Source organism: Taudactylus pleione, unplaced genomic scaffold, assembly GCF_031769625.1.
Source record: "Taudactylus pleione unplaced genomic scaffold, aTauple2 ptg000027l, whole genome shotgun sequence".
NCBI lineage: Eukaryota > Metazoa > Chordata > Amphibia > Anura > Myobatrachidae > Taudactylus > Taudactylus pleione.
In genome coordinates, this window is record NW_028284429.1 from 3174086 (window position 1) to 3194287 (window position 20202).

The 20202-nt window shown below is 55.9% G+C and overlaps 1 protein-coding gene across 1 annotated transcript in view; it reads left to right on the forward strand.

Annotated features, from left to right (window-relative positions):
- The window catches only part of LOC148539149 (receptor-type tyrosine-protein phosphatase eta-like), a 294391-nt gene that overhangs the window by 166106 nt on the left and 108083 nt on the right, over positions 1 to 20202 (forward strand). The window contains exon 25 of the mRNA XM_088451820.1: positions 4649 to 4767. Within this exon, the coding sequence (XP_088307946.1) occupies positions 4649 to 4767 (119 nt within the window). The remainder of the gene's footprint in view (positions 1 to 4648; positions 4768 to 20202) is intronic.

Sequence of the window (20202 nt, forward strand, 5' to 3'; positions counted from 1 at the left end):
ATTTAAATGTCTTTTTCAAGGTCATTTTCCTGAACTTTGCCATTTGGGATTGTATGTGCCCTCTACTATGACATTGGGCATCGGCCTTGGCAGACGACGTTGATGGCATGTTATCGTCTATGTCATGACTAGTGGCAGCAGCTTCAGCACTAGGAGGAAGTGGTTCTTGATCTTTCTCTATTTTATTTTTATCGGAGAAAGTTTGGTCCTCCATTTATGTTATATCGATTTGATATATACGTGCGGCTAAACACAGAAAATAATTTTTTTTTTGGTTTGGACTGGAGTGTACTTTCGGGGGTTACAGCACCCTTTAACGGTCAAGCCAGCCGGCCCTTTACTTATGACACAGGCGCACGCTTGGCACTACTTTGTTGATGCACGTGCGGCTACTGCGCACACAATTCACAAACACAGAAAATAATTTTTTTTTTGGTTTGGACTGGAGTGTACTTTGGGGGTTACAGCACCCTTTAACGGTCAAGCCAGCCGGCCCTTTACTTATGACACAGGCGCACGCTTGGCACTACTTTGTTGATGCACGTGCGGCTACTGCGCACACAATTCACAAACACAGAAAATAATTTTTTTTTTGGTTTGGACTGGAGTGTACTTTCGGGGGTTACAGCACCCTTTAACGGTCAAGCCAGCCGGCCCTTTACTTATGACACAGGCGCACGCTTGGCACTACTTTGTTGATGCACGTGCGGCTACTGCGCACACAATTCACAAACACAGAAAATAATTTTTTTTTTGGTTTGGACTGGAGTGTACTTTGGGGGTTACAGCACCCTTTAACGGTCAAGCCAGCCGGCCCTTTACTTATGACACAGGCGCACGCTTGGCACTACTTTGTTGATGCACGTGCGGCTACTGCGCACACAATTCACAAACACAGAAAATAATTTTGTTTTTGGTTTGGACTGGAGTGTACTTTCGGGGGTTACAGCACCCTTAACAGTCAAGCCAGCCGGCCCTTTACTTATGACACAGGCTCACGCTTGGCACTACTTTGTTGATGCACGTGCGGCTACTGCGCACACAATTCACAAACACAGAAAAAAAAAATTTTGTTTGGTTTGCACTGGAGTGTACGTTCGGGGGTTACAGCACCCTTAACGGTCAAGCCAGCCGGCCCTTTACTTATGACACAGGCGCACACTTGGCACTACTTTGTTGATGCACGTGCGGCTACTGCGCACACAATTCACAAACACAGAAAATAATTTTTTTTTTGGTTTGGACTGGAGTGTACTTTGGGGGTTACAGCACCCTTTAACGGTCAAGCCAGCCGGCCCTTTACTTATGACACAGGCGCACGCTTGGCACTACTTTGTTGATGCACGTGCGGCTACTGCGCACACAATTCACAAACACAGAAAATAATTTTTTTTTTGGTTTGGACTGGAGTGTACTTTCGGGGGTTACAGCACCCTTTAACGGTCAAGCCAGCCGGCCCTTTACTTATGACACAGGCGCACGCTTGGCACTACTTTGTTGATGCACGTGCGGCTACTGCGCACACAATTCACAAACACAGAAAATATTTTTTTTTTTTGGTTTGGACTGGAGTGTACTTTCGGGGGTTACAGCACCCTTTAACGGTCAAGCCAGCCGGCCCTTTACTTATGACACAGGCGCACGCTTGGCACTACTTTGTTGATGCACGTGCGGCTACTGCGCACACAATTCACAAGCACAGAAAATAATTTTTTTTTTGGTTTGGACTGGAGTGTACTTTGGGGGTTACAGCACCCTTTAACGGTCAAGCCAGCCGGCCCTTTACTTATGACACAGGCGCACGCTTGGCACTACTTTGTTGATGCACATGCGGCTACTGCGCACACAATTCACAAACACAGAAAATATATTATTTTTTTAGCACTTGGGGGGAGCACCCCTGATGGACAGAGCACCCCCTGGACAACACTACAGCACCCCTTTAGGACTGGGACACTGCACAGGACTTTGGAGTGGACACAGCCCCTATGGAGAACTGCCTGCACAACACAGTCCAGCCAGCCCCTATGGACTTTGAAGTAGTGGACACAGCCCCTATTAACAACAGCAGCACAGCACAACACAGCCAGCCCCTATGGACTTTGAAGTAGTGGACAACAGCAGCACTACACTACTCTGCACTACACTACACTACACAGCCCAGCCAGCCCTAACTCCCACCCTCCCTCTTCACTGTCCACAGCCGAGTGAGAAAATGGCGCCGACGCGGGTACCTTATATAGGATCCAAAACCCGCGAGACTCGGAAGGCGGGATGATGACGTTTTGCCTCGATTTCAGATCCGAGTCAGGCGGGAAAAGTCGAGCCTGATTTGGATCGGACTCGGATCGGGGGGGCTCGGATTTCAGAAATCCGAACCCGCTCACCCCTAATATATATACACACACACACATATACATACATACATACACACATGTGGAGTAGAATACTGGCAGATTTTGCATGTAGCTCACAAATACTGGACAGCTTTATTTTTACACTGCACTTTAGATGTCAATTTGGATACACCCCTCCTAGATCTTACCACCCACAGCTATAGCCGCCTCCATCGTGCGCATGCGCACTTGGCCAACATCGACCCGCTTGCGAGCGCTCGCGAGCGGGTCTGAATTAGGCCCAGTATGTATAAAGATGGTAATATTCACCGATAGAGGGATGGCCCTTTTAGATGTTGATCATCTGGTAATAGTCTGGGTCCTCAAAAGATACCGTGTTCATATGTAGTAATGTCGCAAATTGTAGTATGCAGGCTTAAGGCCCCCATACATCAGCAATTGATTGCAGCAATCGTGCAATTTGCAATCGATTGTGTATAAAAATCTTCCCTTTTTCACTCGATTGCAGAATTGCCACAATCGATTGAAAAAGGGGAAGATTTTTATACACAATCGATTGCAAATTGCATGATTGTTGCAATCAATTGCTGATGTAGGGGGGCCTTTCACTCCCAGTTTACTGGTCCTTTAAGGCTCCATATGATTAGGATTATGCAATAGTCCTTTAAGGTTCCTCCAATATGTAGTATAGAAAAGTTGGGGTGATGAACCTTGGTGTCCCTAATGCGTTTCCCTGCCCCAAAGTTCAGCTTTTTCAAAAGGTATGCCCCATAAGTCCTCTGAAAGGATTTTTATTAGGGATGTGCAGGCTCGGATAGGTTCGAGTTTGCACGTGGAGTTCGGATTTTTCCCTCCAAAAAAACGGAACTCAGAAAGAGGCAAAACGTCATCTTACATGGACGAACATCATCATTCCTGGACAAAGGAATGATGATGTTCGTCCATGTAAGATGACGTTTTGCCTCTTTCTGAGTTCCGTTTTTTTGGAGGAAAAAATCCGAACTCCACGTGCAAACTCGAACCTATCCGAGCCTGCACATCCCTAATTTTTATACCCATCTTAAAATGGCTACTAATTAGCACCTGATGGCAATTGTGTATCCAGATTTGCTATACCAAGGCAATATAATACAATAAACTGACTTACATTTATTACTAAAACATTTTCAAAACATTATTTAAAATAATAGGAGTCAGACCTATTCAGAAATTATCTACTTGCAAACAGCAGATCCTCGCTGTATAGTATGTCTCCATCTAAGATGAAGATATAGACACCATAAGACAGACACATCTTGTATGCTATAGCTCAGATGACACTGTACTATAATTTGTTTATTTCAGTATCAATCACAGCTTCGATCACGTGACCTATGTTATGTGACCGAGGTCTGTCCAATCAACAGTCAGAAGAGTCATCTGATGCTGTTGCAAGACTCTTGGGAAATGTAGTCATGTTTATAGTAAGCCCTGTGATAAATATAATGATTTAAAATACCAGAAGGTCACATATATATTTAACTAAAGCTAGAGTTTCAATACTGATGTTTAGCATATTTGATTTCTACATTATCCAGATCTATAATTAACTCTTAACTGGGGTCTCCAGTGGTCTCCGCGGCTCCCAGTGGCCTCCCCTCTCTCTTCTTAATGGAGAGGGGGCTTCTGGGAGTCCCAGGGGCTGGTGGGAGGGGCAAGGGCTGCTGGGAGATGTAGTTTTCCCAGCGCCTCTTCCGGGGGGGCCACACAAACACTGCGGGGGCACACTGACAGTGGGACACACACATACACACTTACAAGCACCACACACACTGACATACTCACAGCTGCTGTAGAAGAGCCGGTTTCCGACACAGAATAATGAAGACAGCCCTGCAGGATGTAACTAAGGACTAATTAAGCTAATTGGATACTTCCGATTGCTTAATTAGTCCTTGGGGGGGGGGGGGCGTGGGGGTGTCAGAGCAAGTCCCGGTGATTTTTCCTAAAATCACCAATTTTAGGGAAAATCACGCTTGCTCGGGAGGTGCGTGAGAAAAAAACCCTCCTGCGCATTTTTTTAAAATAACACGCACCTAATAGAATAGCAGAAAACCCGCACCAGCAGGAAGAAGCTCGCAGGTGCAGGATTTTTGCTATTCTCGCAGCCTATTGAATATGCCCCCAAGAGTTTATTTAGTTGTTAGAGATGTTCTTAGTCTCTTCAAAATACAATAATAGCAGGGGGATCTGATGATAATACAATCAGCCCCTTCATCTTTTTAATATGTTGTTGTAAAATCTATTCCTAGGTTCAGCATTGTGGGTTTTACACGGATTACATATGATGAGAATAAATTAATTTCGCCAGAGAAGTGTCTATGCGCATTTGCACCTTATTCCGGACCTTACTCAACACCTCAGAACCCAAGTATGTATCCATTATGGTTGTCACAATCAGATTGTCGCAATATGATTAAATAAGAGATCGGTCTGGTTTATCAGCATTTCCTCACTGTAACACCATGATTAGTGACTGCCGATGGCAGGATTCCTGTGCTTCTCCATCTGCAGGTCCAGCTCTTCCCGCAAAGCCCTCACACTTGCAGGCTCTCCAGCTGCCCTGGCACTACAAGTCATAGCATGCATGCTGCAAAATGTGACCTATGCTGGAACTTATAGTTCCACAGAAACTAATTAGCCGTAAGTGTATACAATTATAAAAAATATGCAAATATCTTTTTTCTTCGGATCTTGACTCCCGTGGCGGCATTTCTGCGACAGAGTATATAATAACTCAGCTGTACTTTCAATTCATACCCTCCAGTTTATAGTATGATTTGTAAATCATTGTTATGTTATTTCTGCTGCCTCCTGATGGGGACAAAGCACATTCTGTACCAGCGCTGTTACTGCAGATTAATGCACCACTGATCATGCCTAGGGCCACCGAAACATTGGGGGGCCCCGGTAATGTTGCAGGGGCCACTGGAGGGGTTACACCCCATTGGAGTGTCCTGTAGACATGGTTACACCTCCCCTGCACTACTGGGTCTTTTGTATCCATCCCCCCCTCTCGGCATACAGGTTACTTTCAGCACCTGCATGAATTTTAAGTTGGGAAAGAAGACCTGAAGCCAATTATACCCCGATTACTGGAATCGGGAATATTATTTATTAGGCCCTTCTAGTAGCTTTGAGAATAAAACATTTGACTTAACACATTATGCGGCTTGTACTGTATCATTTCACCAGGTGCGTAATTGTCTTTGATACAGTGAACACCTTGCAAACCGCAAAACAACCCACAAGACAAATGGTGGTTTAACAAATCTGTGACTTTTAGGCCCTCATTCAGAGCCGTACGCTCTGAGCAGAGCGCACGCTCTGAATGAGGGCCGGGCTCCATGAAAATGGAGCGTCCTTCTGGACGCTCGTATAGCTGTGGGTCACCACCCACAGGCTATACGAGCGTGCGTTTTGATGGCCGCGATGGTCGAGACCATCGCGACCATCGAAATTGCGAGCCGGAGCCTGCGGTTGAGGTTTTCAACCGCAAGCTCCGGAGTGATTTTGGCTCTATCAGAGCCAAAATCACTCCCACTGACATCACTAGTGATGTCAGTGGGCCGGCTTCTGACGGGAGGCGTTCCCGTGGGAACGCCCCCGTCAGGGAGGCACGCCCCCGGCACGCCTACCAAAGGGGGCGTGCTATCAATCAACATCGACAGCACGCCCCCTTTGATCAGACACAACGAGCGAAGGACTTTCCTTCGCTCGTCGCGTCTGGCGCATGCGCACGACGGAGCTCCCTCCGTCGTGCGCATGCTCAGTCCATAACATCGACCCACTTGCGAGCGGACAGCCGCTCGCGAGTGGGTCTGAATCAGGCCCTTAGTTACCAAATAGTGTATTTATTTCTTGTTTGAAAATCCTACTTTGCAGTGTGAAAATAGTGACTTTATCCCGTGATACAGTACACACCAGTATGCTACAAAAGGGCTAACAAGCGGCTTAGGGCACATCCACTAGCAGACCAAGAAACGACTGCACGATTATAACATGGTAATCCAGCAGTCTGTGCTGTGCCTACACTGACCGAGCAGTCGTTATCAGTGCAGGCTCATCAATCATCCCCTAATATGCTCAACCTGACGTTATCGCCAGGTTGTACAGCATGTTCGGCCGATGATTGATGTCGCAAACTACCAGTGGGAGCGCGCATCGCTGGTCGTTTCCGACATTAATGTGCCCGATTCATGCACGATTCATGACCGATTGAACGATATCGTTATCGTTCAATCGCTCATAGAAATCGGCAAGTGGATGTGCACCCTTACAATGAAACACACTACTGGTAAAAGAGATTTCTGTGTGGATGTTCCCTAAATGTTCTTTTTCAACCAGATAACAGAAAGCTAATGAAAGAATCATCATTATAATGCTATTATATATGAATTTATTAATATTAATGTTATAATCATATGGTTCTATTTTAGGGGGCCATTATTTACCCATATTATCTGAGGCAATCTTCTGAAACAGAAAACACGTCCCAGTTTGGACGCAGAAAGTCTCGTCTTTACGTCTTTATTTTCTAGCTTTTTCCTGCTTTTCAAAGTTTCAAATTAGTGGGAACAAAAAAAACTGAAACTGGAAAATGGGTCAGACGACAAATGTACTAATCAGAACAAAACAACTCTCTCATTCTCCCCCCTTCCTTCTGTCTCCCTCCCGCACCCCCTCTCTCTCATACTCCCCCCTTCCTTCTGTCTCCCTCCCGCACCCTCTCTCTCTCATTCTCCCCCCTCCTTCTGTCTCGCTCCCGCACCCTCTCTCTCTCATTCTCCCCCCTTCCTTCTGTCTCCCTCCCGCACCCTCTCTCTCTCATTCTCCCCCCTCCTTCTGTCTCCCTCCCGCACCCTCTCTCTCTCATTCTCCCCCCTTCCTTCTGTCTCCCTCCCGCACACTCTCTCTCTCATTCTCCCCCCTTCCTTCTGTCTCCCTCCCGCACCCTCTCTCCCTCCCCCCTTCCTTCTGTCTCCCTCCCACACCCTCTCTCTCTCATTCTCCCCCCTTCCTTCTGTCTCCCTCCCGCACCCTCTCTCTCTCATTCTCCCCCCCTTCCTTCTGTCTCCCTCCCGCACCCTCTCATTCTCCCCCCTTCCTTCTGTCTCCCTCCCGCACCCTCTCTCCCTCCCCCCTTCCTTCTGTCTCCCTCCCGCACCCTCTCTCTCTCATTCTCCCCCCTTCCTTCTGTCTCCCTCCCGCACACTCTCTCATTCTCCCCCGTTCCTTCTGTCTCCCTCCCGCACCCTCTCATTCTCCCCCCTTCCTTCTGTCTCCCTCCCGCACCCTCTCTCCCTCCCCCCTTCCTTCTGTCTCCCTCCCGCACCCTCTCTCTCTCATTCTCCCCCCTCCTTCTGTCTCCCTCCCGCACCCTCTCTCTCTCATTCTCTCCCCTTCCTTCTGTCTCCCTCCCGCACCCTCTCTCTCTCATTCTCCCCCCTCCTTCTGTCTCCCTCCCGCACCCTCTCTCTCTCATTCTCCCCCCTTCCTTCTGTCTCCCTCCCGCACCCTCTCTCTCTCATTCTCCCCCCTTCCTTCTGTCTCCCTCCCGCACCCTCTCTCTCTCATTCTCCCCCCTTCCTTCTGTCTCCCTCCCGCACCCTCTCTCTCTCATTCTCCCCCCTCCTTCTGTCTCCCTCCCGCACCCTCTCTCTCTCATTCTCCCCCCTTCCTTCTGTCTCCCTCCCGCACCCTCTCTCTCTCATTCTCCCCCCTTCCTTCTGTCTCCCTCCCGCACCCTCTCATTCTCCCCCCTTCCTTCTGTCTCCCTCCCGCACCCTCTCTCCCTCCCGCCTTCCTTCTGTCTCCCTCCCGCACCCTCTCTCTCTCATTCTCCCCCCTTCCTTCTGTCTCCCTCCCACACACTCTCTCTCTCATTCTCCCCCCTTCCTTCTGTCTCCCTCCCGCACCCTCTCATTCTCCCCCCTTCCTTCTGTCTCCCTCCCGCACCCTCTCTCCCTCCCCCCTTCCTTCTGTCTCCCTCCCGCACCCTCTCTCTCTCATTCTCCCCCCTTCCTTCTGTCTCCCTCCCGCACCCTTTCTCCCTCCCCCCTTCGTTCTGTCTCCCTCCCGCACCCTCTCTCTCTCATTCTCCCCCTTCCTCCTGTCTCCCTCCCGCACCCTCTCTCTCTCATTCTCCCCCCCTTCCTTCTGTCTCCCTCCCGCACCCTCTCTCCCATTCTCCCCCCTTCCTTCTGTCTCCCTCCCGCACCCCCTCTCTCTCATTCTCCCCCCTTCCTTCTGTCTCCCTCCCGCACCCCCTCTCTCTCATTCTCCCCCCTTCCTTCTGTCTCCCTCCCGCACCCTCTCTCTCTCTTTCCCCCCCCTTCCTTCTGTCTCCCTCCCGCACCCTCTCTCTCTCATTCTCCCCCCTTCCTTCTGTCTCCCTCCCGCACCCTCTCTCTCTCATTCTCCCCCCTCCTTCTGTCTCCCTCCCGCACCCTCTCTCTCTCATTCTCCCCCTTCCTTCTGTCTCCCTCCCGCACCCTCTCATTCTCCCCCCTTCCTTCTGTCTCCCTCCCGCACCCTCTCTCTCTCATTCTCCCCCTTCCTTCTGTCTCCCTCCCGCACCCTCTCATTCTCCCCCCTTCCTTCTGTCTCCCTCCCACACACTCTCTCTCTCATTCTCCCCCCCTTCCTTCTGTCTCCCTCCCGCACCCTCTCATTCTCCCCCCTTCCTTCTGTCTCCCTCCCGCACCCTCTCTCCCTCCCCCCTTCCTTCTGTCTCCCTCCCGCACCCTCTCTCTCTCATTCTCCCCCCTTCCTTCTGTCTCCCTCCCGCACCCTTTCTCCCTCCCCCCTTCCTTCTGTCTCCCTCCCGCACCCTCTCTCTCTCATTCTCCCCCTTCCTCCTGTCTCCCTCCCGCACCCTCTCTCTCTCATTCTCCCCCCTTCCTTCTGTCTCCCTCCCGCACCCTCTCTCCCATTCTCCCCCCTTCCTTCTGTCTCCCTCCCGCACCCCCTCTCTCTCATTCTCCCCCCTTCCTTCTGTCTCCCTCCCGCACCCCCTCTCTCTCATTCTCCCCCCTTCCTTCTGTCTCCCTCCTGCACCCTCTCTCTCTCTTTCTCCCCCCTTCCTTCTGTCTCCCTCCCGCACCCTCTCTCTCTCATTCTCCCCCCTTCCTTCTGTCTCCCTCCCGCACCCTCTCTCTCTCATTCTCCCCCCTTCCTTCTGTCTCCCTCCCGCACCCTCTCTCCCTCCCCCCTTCCTTCTGTCTCCCTCCCGCACCCTCTCTCTCTCATTCTCCCCCTTCCTCCTGTCTCCCTCCCGCACCCTCTCTCTTTCATTCTCCCCCCTTCCTTCTGTCTCGCTCCTGCACCCTCTCTCTTATTCTCCCCCCTTCCTTCTGTCTCCCTCCCGCACCCCCTCTCTCTCATTCTCCCCCCTTCTGTCTCCCTCCCGCACCCCCTCTCTCTCATTCTCACCCTTTCCTTCTGTCTCCCTCCCGCACCCTCTCTCTCTCATTGTCCCCCCTTCCTTCTGTCTCCCTCCCACACCCTCTCTCTCTCATTCTCCCCCCTTCCTTCTGTCTCCCTCCCGCACCCTCTCTCTCATTCTCCCCCCTTCCTTCTGTCTCCCCCCCGCATCCTCTCTCTCTCATTCTCCCCCCTTCCTTCTGTCTCCCTCCCGCACCCTCTCTCTCCCTCCCCCCTTCCTTCTGTCTCCCTCCCGCATCCTCTCTCTCTCATTCTCCCCCCTTCCTTCTGTCTCCCTCCCGCACCCTCTCTCTCTCCCTCCCCCCTTCCTTCTGTCTCACTCCCGCGACCCTCTCTCTCTCATTCTCCCCCCTTCCTTCTGTCTCCCTCCCGCACCCTCTCTCTCTCATTCTCCCCCCTTCCTTCTGTCTCCCTCTTGCACACTCTCTCTCTCATTCTCCCCCCTTCCTTCTGTCTCACTCCCGCGACCCTCTCTCTCTCATTCTCCCCCCTTCCTTCTGTCTCCCTCCCGCACCCTCTCTCTCTCATTCTCCCCCCTTCCTTCTGTCTCCCTCTTGCACACTCTCTCTCATTCTCCCCCCTTCCTTCTGTCTCCCTCCCGCACCCTCTCTCTCTCATTCTCCCCCCTTCCTTCTGTCACCCTCCCGCACACTCTCTCTCTCATTCTCCCCCCTTCCTTCTGTCTCCCTCCCGCACCCCCTCTCTCTCATTCTCCCCCCTTCCTTCTGTCTCCCTCCCGCACCCTCTCTCTCTCATTCTCCCCCCTTCCTTCTGTCTCCCTCCCGCACCCCCTCTCTCTCATTCTCCCCCCTTCTTTCTGTCTCCCTCCCGCACCCTCTCTCTCTCATTCTCCCCCCTTCCTTCTGTGTCCCTCCCGCACCCTCTCTCTCTCATTCTCCCCCCTTCCTTCTGTCTCCCTCCCGCACCCTCTCTCTCTCCCTCCCCCCTTCCTTCTGTCTCCCTCCCGCGACCCTCTCTCTCTCATTCTCCCCCCTTCCTTCTGTCTCCCTCCCGCACCCTCTCTCTCTCATTCTCCCCCCTTCCTTCTGTCTCCCTCCCGCACCCTCTCTCTCATTCTCCCCCCTTCCTTCTGTCTCCCTCCCGCACCCTCTCTCTCTCATTCTCCCCCCTTCCTTCTGTCTCCCTCCCGCACCCTCTCTCTCTCTCTCATTCTCCCCCCTTCCTTCTGTCTCCCTCCCGCACCCTCTCTCTCTCCCTCCCCCCTTCCTTCTATCTCCCTCCCGCACCCTCTCTCTCTCATTCTCCCCCCTTCCTTCTGTCTCCCTCCCGCACCCTCTCTCTGTCATTCTCCCCCCCTTCCTTCTGTCTCCCTCCCGCACCCTCTCTCTCTCATTCTCCCCCCTTCCTTCTGTCTCCCTCCCGCACCCTCTCTCTCTCATTCTCCCCCCTTCCTTCTGTCTCCCTCCCGCACCCTCTCTCATTCTCCCCCCTTCCTTCTGTCTCCCTCCCACACCCTCTCTCTCATTCTCCCCCCTTCCTTCTGTCTCCCTCCCGCACACTCTCTCTCTCATTCTCCCCCCTTCCTTCTGTCTCCCTCCCGCACCCTCTCTCTCATTCTCCCCCCTTCCTTCTGTCTCCCCCCCCGCACCCTCTCTCTCTCATTCTCCCCCCTTCTGTCTCCCTCCCGCACCCTCTCTCTCTCATTCTCCCCCCTTCCTTCTGTCTCCCTCCCGCACCCTCTCTCTCCCTCCCCCCTTCCTTCTGTCTCCCTCCCGCATCCTCTCTCTCTCATTATCCCTCCTTCCTTCTGTCTCCCTCCCGCACCCTCTCTCTCTCCCTCCCCCCTTCCTTCTGTCTCCCTCCCGCGACCCTCTTTCTCTCATTCTCCCCCCTTCCTTCTGTCTCCCTCCCGAACCCTCTCTCTCTCATTCTCCCCCCTTCCTTCTGTCTCCCTCCCGCACCCTCTCTCTCATTCTCCCCCCTTCCTTCTGTCTCCCTCCCGCACCCTCTCTCTCTCATTCTCCCCCCTTCCTTCTGTCTCCCTCCCGCACACTCTCTCTCTCATTCTCCCCCCTTCCTTCTGTCTCCCTCCCGCACCCTCTCTCTCTCATTCTCCCCCCTTCCTTCTGTCTCCCTCCCGCACCCTCTCTCTCTCATTCTCCCCCCTTCCTTCTGTCTCCCTCCCGCACCCCCTCTCTCTCATTCTCCCCCCTTCTTTCTGTCTCCCTCCCGCACCCTCTCTCTCTCATTCTCCCCCCTTCCTTCTGTCTCCCTCCCGCACCCTCTCTCTCTCATTATCCCCCCTTCCTTCTGTCTCCCTCCTGCACCCTCTCTCTCTCCCTCCCCCCTTCCTTCTGTCTCCCTCCCGCGACCCTCTCTCTCTCATTCTCCCCCCTTCCTTCTGTCTCCCTCCCGCACCCTCTCTCTCTCACTCTCACCCCTTCCTTCTGTCTCCCTCCCGCACCCTCTCTCTCATTCTCCCCCCTTCCTTCTGTCTCCCTCCCGCACCCTCTCTCTCTCATTCTCCCCCCTTCCTTCTGTCTCCCTCCCGCACCCTCTCTCTCTCATTCTCCCCCCTTCCTTCTGTCTCCCTCCCGCACCCTCTCTCTCTCATTCTCCCCCCTTCCTTCTGTCTCCCTCCCGCACCCTCTCTCTCTCCCTCCCCCCTTCCTTCTATCTCCCTCCCGCACCCTCTCTCTCTCATTCTCCCCCCTTCCTTCTGTCTCCCTCCCGCACCCTCTCTCTCTCATTCTCCCCCCTTCCTTCTGTCTCCCTCCTGCACCCTCTCTCTCTCATTCTCCCCCCTTCCTTCTGTCTCCCTCCCGCACCCTCTCTCTCTCATTCTCCCCCCTTCCTTCTGTCTCCCTCCCGCACCCTCTCTCATTCTCCCCCCCTTCCTTCTGTCTCCCTCCCGCACCCTCTCTCTCTCTCATTCTCCCCCCTTCCTTCTGTTTCCCCTCGCACCCTCTCTCTAATTCTCCCCCCTTCCTTCTGTCTCCCTCCCGCACCCTCTCTCTCATTCTCCCCCCTTCCTTTTGTCTCCCTCCCGCACCCTCTCTCATTCTCCCCCCTTCCTTCTGTCTCCCTCCCGCACCCTCTCTCTCTCCCTCCCCCCTTCCTTCTGTCTCCCTCCCGCACCCTCTCTCTCTCTCATTCTCCCCTCTTCCTTCTGTCTCCCTCCCGCACCCTCTCTCTCATTCTCCCCCCTTCCTTCTGTCTCCCTCCCGCACCCTCTCTCTCTCTCATTCTCCCCCCTTCCTTCTGTCTTCCTCCCGCACCCTCTCTCCCTCCCCCTTCAGTCTGTCTCCCTCCCGCACCCTCTCTCTCTCTGTCATTCTCCCCCCTTCCTTCTCTCTCCCTCCCGTACCCTCTCTTCCTCCCCCCTTCCTTCTGTCTCCCTCCCGCACCCTCTCTCTCTCTGTCATTCTCCCCCCTTCCTTCTGTCTCCCTCCCGCACCCTCTCTCTCTGTCATTCTCCCCCTTCCTTCTGTCTCCCTCCCGCACCCTCTCTCCCTCCCCTCTTCCTTCTGTCTCCCTCCCGCACCCTCTCTCTCTCATTCTCCCCCCTTCCTTCTGTCTCCTTCCCGCACCCTCTCTCTCTCATTCTCCCCCCTTCCTTCTGTCTCCCTCCCGCACCCTCTCTCTCTCATTCTCCCCCCTTCCTTCTGTCCCCCTCCCGCACCCTCTCTCTCATTCTCCCCCCATCCTTCTGTCTCCCTCCCACACCCTCTCTCTCTCATTCTCCCCCCTTCCTTCTGTCTCCCTCCCGCACCCTCTCTCTCTCATTCTCCCCCCTTCCTTCTGTCTCCCTCCCGCACCCTCTCTCTCATTCTCCCCCCTTCCTTCTGTCTCCCTCCCGCACCCCCTCTCTCTCATTCTCCCCCCTTCCTTCTGTCTCCCTCCCGCACCCTCTCTCTCTCTTTCTCCCCCCTTCCTTCTGTCTCCCTCCCGCACCCTCTCTCTCTCATTCTCCCCCCTTCCTTCTGTCTCCCTCCCGCACCCTCTCTCTCTCATTCTCCCCCCTTCCTTCTGTCTCCCTCCCGTACCCTCTCTCCCTCCCCCCTTCCTTCTGTCTCCCTCCCGCACCCTCTCTCTCTCATTCTCCCCCTTCCTCCTGTCTCCCTCCCGCACCCTCTCTCTTTCATTCTCCCCCCTTCCTTCTGTCTCGCTCCTGCACCCTCTCTCTTATTCTCCCCCCTTCCTTCTGTCTCCCTCCCGCACCCCCTCTCTCTCATTCTCCCCCCTTCCTTCTGTCTCCCTCCCGCACCCCCTCTCTCTCATTCTCACCCCTTCCTTCTGTCTCCCTCCCGCGCCCTCTCTCTCTCATTGTCCCCCCTTCCTTCTGTCTCCCTCCCGCACCCTCTCTCTCTCATTCTCCCCCCTTCCTTCTGTCTCCCTCCCGCACCCTCTCTCTCTCATTCTCCCCCCTTCCTTCTGTCTCCCTCCCGCACCCCCTCTCTCTCCCTCCCCCCTTCCTTCTGTCTCCCTCCCGCACCCTCTCTCTCTCATTCTCCCCCCTTCCTTCTGTCTCCCTCCCGCACCCCCTCTCTCTCCCTCCCCCCTTCCTTCTGTCTCCCTCCCGCACCCTCTCTCTCTTATTCTCCCCCCTTCCTTCTGTCTCCCTCCCGCACCCTCTCTCTCTCATTCTCCCCCCTTCCTTCTGTCTCCCTCCCGCACCCTCTCTCTCATTCTCCCCCCTTCCTTCTGTCTCCCCCCCCGCACCCTCTCTCTCTCATTCTCCCCCCTTCCTTCTGTCTCCCTCCCGCACCCTCTCTCTCTCATTCTCCCCCCTTCCTTCTGTCTCCCTCCCGCACCCTCTCTCTCTCATTCTCCCCCCTTCCTTCTGTCTCCCTCCCGCACCCTCTCTCTCTCCCTCCCCCCTTCCTTCTATCTCCCTCTTGCACCCTCTCTCTCTCATTTTCCCCCCTTCCTTCCGTCTCCCTCCCGCACCCTCTCTCTCCCATTCTCCCCCCTTCCTTCTGTCTCCCTCCCGCACCCTCTCTCATTCTCCCCCCTTCCTTCTGTCTCCCTCCCGCACCCTCTCTCTCTCTCATTCTCCCCCCTTCCTTCTGTTTCCCCTCGCACCCTCTCTCTAATTCTCCCCCCTTCCTTCTGTCTCCCTCCCGCACCCTCTCTCTCATTCTCCCCCCTTCCTTTTGTCTCCCTCCCGCATCCTCTCTCATTCTCCCCCCTTCCTTCTGTCTCCCTCCCGCACCCTCTCTCTCTCCCTCCCCCCTTCCTTCTGTCTCCCTCCCGCACCCTCTCTCTCTCTCATTCTCCCCCCTTCCTTCTGTCTCCCTCCCGCACCCTCTCTCTCATTCTCCCCCCTTCCTTCTGTCTCCCTCCCGCACCCTCTCTCTCTCTCATTCTCCCCCCTTCCTTCTGTCTTCCTCCCGCACCCTCTCTCCCTCCCCCTTCAGTCTGTCTCCCTCCCGCACCCTCTCTCTCTCTGTCATTCTCCCCCCTTCCTTCTCTCTCCCTCCCGTACCCTCTCTTCCTCCCCCCTTCCTTCTGTCTCCCTCCCGCACCCTCTCTCTCTCTGTCATTCTCCCCCCTTCCTTCTGTCTCCCTCCCGCACCCTCTCTCTCTGTCATTCTCCCCCTTCCTTCTGTCTCCCTCCCGCACCCTCTCTCCCTCCCCTCTTCCTTCTGTCTCCCTCCCGCACCCTCTCTCTCTCATTCTCCCCCCTTCCTTCTGTCTCCTTCCCGCACCCTCTCTCTCTCATTCTCCCCCCTTCCTTCTGTCTCCCTCCCGCACCCTCTCTCTCTCATTCTCCCCCCTTCCTTCTGTCCCCCTCCCGCACCCTCTCTCTCATTCTCCCCCCATCCTTCTGTCTCCCTCCCACACCCTCTCTCTCTCATTCTCCCCCCTTCCTTCTGTCTCCCTCCCGCACCCTCTCTCTCTCATTCTCCCCCCTTCTGTCTCCCTCCCGCACCCTCTTTCTCTCATTCTCCCCCCTTCCTTCTGTCTCCCTCCCGCACCCTCTCTCTCATTCTCCCCCCTTCCTTCTGTCTCCCTCCCGCACCCTCTCTCTCTCATTCTCCCCCCTTCCTTCTGTCTCCCTCCCGCACCCTCTCTCTCTCATTCTCCCCCCTTCCTTCTGTCTCCCTCCCGCACCCCCTCTCTCTCATTCTCCCCCCTTCCTTCTGTCTCCCTCCCGCACCCTCTCTCTCTCATTCTCCCCCCTTCCTTCTGTCTCCCTCCCACACACTCTCTCTCTCATTCTCCCCCCTTCCTTCTGTCTCCCTCCCGCACCCTCTCATTCTCCCCCCTTCCTTCTGTCTCCCTCCCGCACCCTCTCTCCCTCCCCCCTTCCTTCTGTCTCCCTCCCGCACCCTCTCTCTCTCATTCTCCCCCCTTCCTTCTGTCTCCCTCCCACACCCTTTCTCCCTCCCCCCTTCCTTCTGTCTCCCTCCCGCACCCTCTCTCTCTCATTCTCCCCCTTCCTCCTGTCTCCCTCCCGCACCCTCTCTCTCTCATTCTCCCCCCTTCCTTCTGTCTCCCTCCCGCACCCTCTCTCTCATTCTCCCCCCTTCCTTCTGTCTCCCTCCCGCACCCCCTCTCTCTCATTCTCCCCCCTTCCTTCTGTCTCCCTCCCGCACCCTCTCTCTCTCTTTCTCCCCCCTTCCTTCTGTCTCCCTCCCGCACCCTCTCTCTCTCATTCTCCCCCCTTCCTTCTGTCTCCCTCCCGCACCCTCTCTCTCTCATTCTCCCCCCTTCCTTCTGTCTCCCTCCCTTACCCTCTCTCCCTCCCCCCTTCCTTCTGTCTCCCTCCCGCACCCTCTCTCTCTCATTCTCCCCCTTCCTCCTGTCTCCCTCCCGCACCCTCTCTCTTTCATTCTCCCCCCTTCCTTCTGTCTCGCTCCTGCACCCTCTCTCTTATTCTCCCCCCTTCCTTCTGTCTCCCTCCCGCACCCCCTCTCTCTCATTCTCCCCCCTTCCTTCTGTCTCCCTCCCGCACCCCCTCTCTCTCATTCTCACCCCTTCCTTCTGTCTCCCTCCCGCACCCTCTCTCTCTCATTGTCCCCCCTTCCTTCTGTCTCCCTCCCGCACCCTCTCTCTCTCATTCTCCCCCCTTCCTTCTGTCTCCCTCCCGCACCCTCTCTCTCTCATTCTCCCCCCTTCCTTCTGTCTCCCTCCCGCACCCCCTCTCTCTCCCTCCCCCCTTCCTTCTGTCTCCCTCCCGCACCCTCTCTCTCTCATTCTCCCCCCTTCCTTCTGTCTCCCTCCCGCACCCCCTCTCTCTCCCTCCCCCCTTCCTTCTGTCTCCCTCCCGCACCCTCTCTCTCTCATTCTCCCCCCTTCCTTCTGTCTCCCTCCCGCACCCTCTCTCTCTCATTCTCCCCCCTTCCTTCTGTCTCCCTCCCGCACCCTCTCTCTCATTCTCCCCCCTTCCTTCTGTCTCCCCCCCCGCACCCTCTCTCTCTCATTCTCCCCCCTTCCTTCTGTCTCCCTCCCGCACCCTCTCTCTCTCATTCTCCCCCCTTCCTTCTGTCTCCCTCCCGCACCCTCTCTCTCTCATTCTCCCCCCTTCCTTCTGTCTCCCTCCCGCACCCTCTCTCTCTCCCTCCCCCCTTCCTTCTATCTCCCTCCCGCACCCTCTCTCTCTCATTTTCCCCCCTTCCTTCTGTCTCCCTCCCGCACCCTCTCTCTCCCATTCTCCCCCCTTCCTTCTGTCTCCCTCCCGCACCCTCTCTCTCTCATTCTCCCCCCTTCCTTCTGTCTCCCTCCGCTCCCTCTCTCATTCTCCCCCCTTCCTTCTGTCTCCCTCCCGCACCCTCTCTCTCTCTCTCATTCTCCCCCCCTTCCTTCTGTTTCCCCCCGCACCCTCTCTCTAATTCTCCCCCCTTCCTTCTGTCTCCCTCCCGCACCCTCTCTCATTCTCCCCCCTTCCTTCTGTCTCCCTCCCGCACCCTCTCTCTCTCCCTCCCCCCTTCCTTCTGTCTCCCTCCCGCACCCTCTCTCTCTCCCTCCCCCCTTCCTTCTGTCTCCCTCCCGCACCCTCTCTCTCATTCTCCCCTCTTCCTTCTGTCTCCCTCCCGCACCCTCTCTCTCTTTCTCCCCCCTTCCTTCTGTCTCCCTCCCGCACCCTCTCTCTCTCTCATTCTCCCCCCTTCCTTCTGTCTTCCTCCCGCACCCTCTCTCCCTCCCCCTTCAGTCTGTCTCCCTCCCGCACCCTCTCTCTCTCTGTCATTCTCCCCCCTTCCTTCTCTCTCCCTCCCGTACCCTCTCTTACTCCCCCCTTCCTTCTGTCTCCCTCCCGCACCCTCTCTCTCTCTGTCATTCTCCCCCCTTCCTTCTGTCTCCCTCCCGCACCCTCTCTCCCTCCCCTCTTCCTTCTGTCTCCCTCCCGCACCGTCTCTCTCTCATTATCCCCCCTTCCTTCTGTCTCCCTCCCGCACCCTCTCTCTCTCATTCTCCCCCCTTCCTTCTGTCTCCCTCCCGCACCCTCTCTCTCTCATTCTGCCCCTTCCTTCTGTCTCCCTCCCGCACCCTCTTTCTCTCCCTCCCCCCTTCCTTCTGTCTCCTTCCTGCACCCTCTCTCTCTCATTCTCCCCCCTTCCTTCTGTCTCCCTCCCGCACCCTCTCTCTCTCATTCTCCCCCCTTCCTTCTGTCCCCCTCCCGCACCCTCTCTCTCATTGTCCCCCCTTCCTTCTGTCTCCCTCCCACACCCTCTCTCTCATTCTCCCCCCTTCCTTCTGTCTCCCTCCCGCACCCTCTCTCTCTCATTCTCCCCCCTTCTGTCTCCCTCCCGCACCCTCTTTCTCTCATTCTCCCCCCTTCCTTCTGTCTCCCTCCCGCACCCTCTCTAGCATTCTCCCCCCTTCCTTCTGTCTCCCTCCCGCACCCTCTCTCTCTCATTCTCCCCCCTTCCTTCTGTCTCCCTCCCGCACCCTCTCTCTCTCATTCTCCCCCCTTCCTTCTGTCTCCCTCCCGCACCCCCCTCTCTCTCATTCTCCCCCCTTCCTTCTGTCTCCCTCCCACACCCTCTCTCTCTCATTCTCCCCCCTTCCTTCTGTATCCCTCCCGCACCCTCTCTCTCTCATTCTCCCCCCCTTCCTTCTGTCTCCCTCCCGCACCCTCTCTCATTCTCCCCCCCTTCCTTCTGTCTCCCTCCCGCACCCTCTCTCATTCTCCCCCCTTCCTTCTGTCTCCCTCCCGCACCCTCTCTCTCTCTCTCATTCTCCCCCCTTCCTTCTGTTTCCCCTCGCACCCTCTCTCTCATTCTCCCCCCTTCCTTTTGTCTCCCTCCCGCACCCTCTCTCATTCTCCCCCCTTCCTTCTGTCTCCCTCCCGCACCCTCTCTCTCTCCCTCCCCCCTTCCTTCTGTCTCCCTCCCGCACCCTCTCTCTCTCCCTCCCCCCTTCCTTCTGTCTCCCTCCCGCACCCTCTCTCTCTCTCATTCTCCCCTCTTCTTCCTTCTGTCTCCCTCCCGCACCCTCTCTCTCATTCTCCCCCCTTCGTTCTGTCTCCCTCCCGCACCCTCTCTCTCTCTCATTCTCCCCCCTTCCTTCTGTCTTCCTCCCGCACCCTCTCTCCCTCCCCCTTCATTCTGTCTCCCTCCCGCACCCTCTCTCTCTCTGTCATTCTCCCCCCTTCCTTCTCTCTCCCTCCCGTACCCTCTTTTCCTCCCCCCTTCCTTCTGTCTCCCTCCCGCACCCTCTCTCTCTCTGTCATTCTCCCCCCTTCCTTCTGTCTCCCTCCCGCACCCTCTCTCTCTGTCATTCTCCCCTTCCTTCTGTCTCCCTCCCGCACCCTCTCTCCCTCCCCTCTTCCTTCTGTCTCCCTCCCGCACCGTCTCTCTCTCGTTATCCCCCCTTCCTTCTGTCTCCCTCCCGCACCCTCTCTCTCTCATTCTCCCCCCTTCCTTCTGTCTCCCTCCCCCATCCTCTCTCTCTCATTCTCCCCCCTTCCTTCTGTCTCCCTCCTGCACCCTCTCTCTCTCCCTCCCCCCTTCCTTCTGTCTCCCTCCCGCACCCTCTCTCTCTCATTCTCCCCCCTTCCTTCTGTCTCCCTCCCGCACCCTCTCTCTCTCATTCTCCCCCCTTCCTTCTGTCTCCCTCCCGCACCCTCTCTCTCTCATTCTCCCCCCTTCCTTCTGTCTCCCTCCCGCACCCTCTCTCTCTCATTCTCCCCCCTTCCTTCTGTCTCCCTCCCGCACCCTCTCTCTCATTCTCCCCCCTTCCTTCTGTCTCCCTCCCGCACCCTCTCATTCTCCCCCCTTCCTTCTGTCTCACTCCCGCACCCTCTCTCCCTCCCCCCTTCCTTCTGTCACCCTCCCGCACCCTCTCTCTCTCATTCTCCCCCCTTCCTTCTGTCTCCCTCCCGCACACTCTCTCTCTCATTCTCCCCCCTTCCTTCTGTCTCCTTCCCGCACCCTCTCATTCTCCCCCCTTC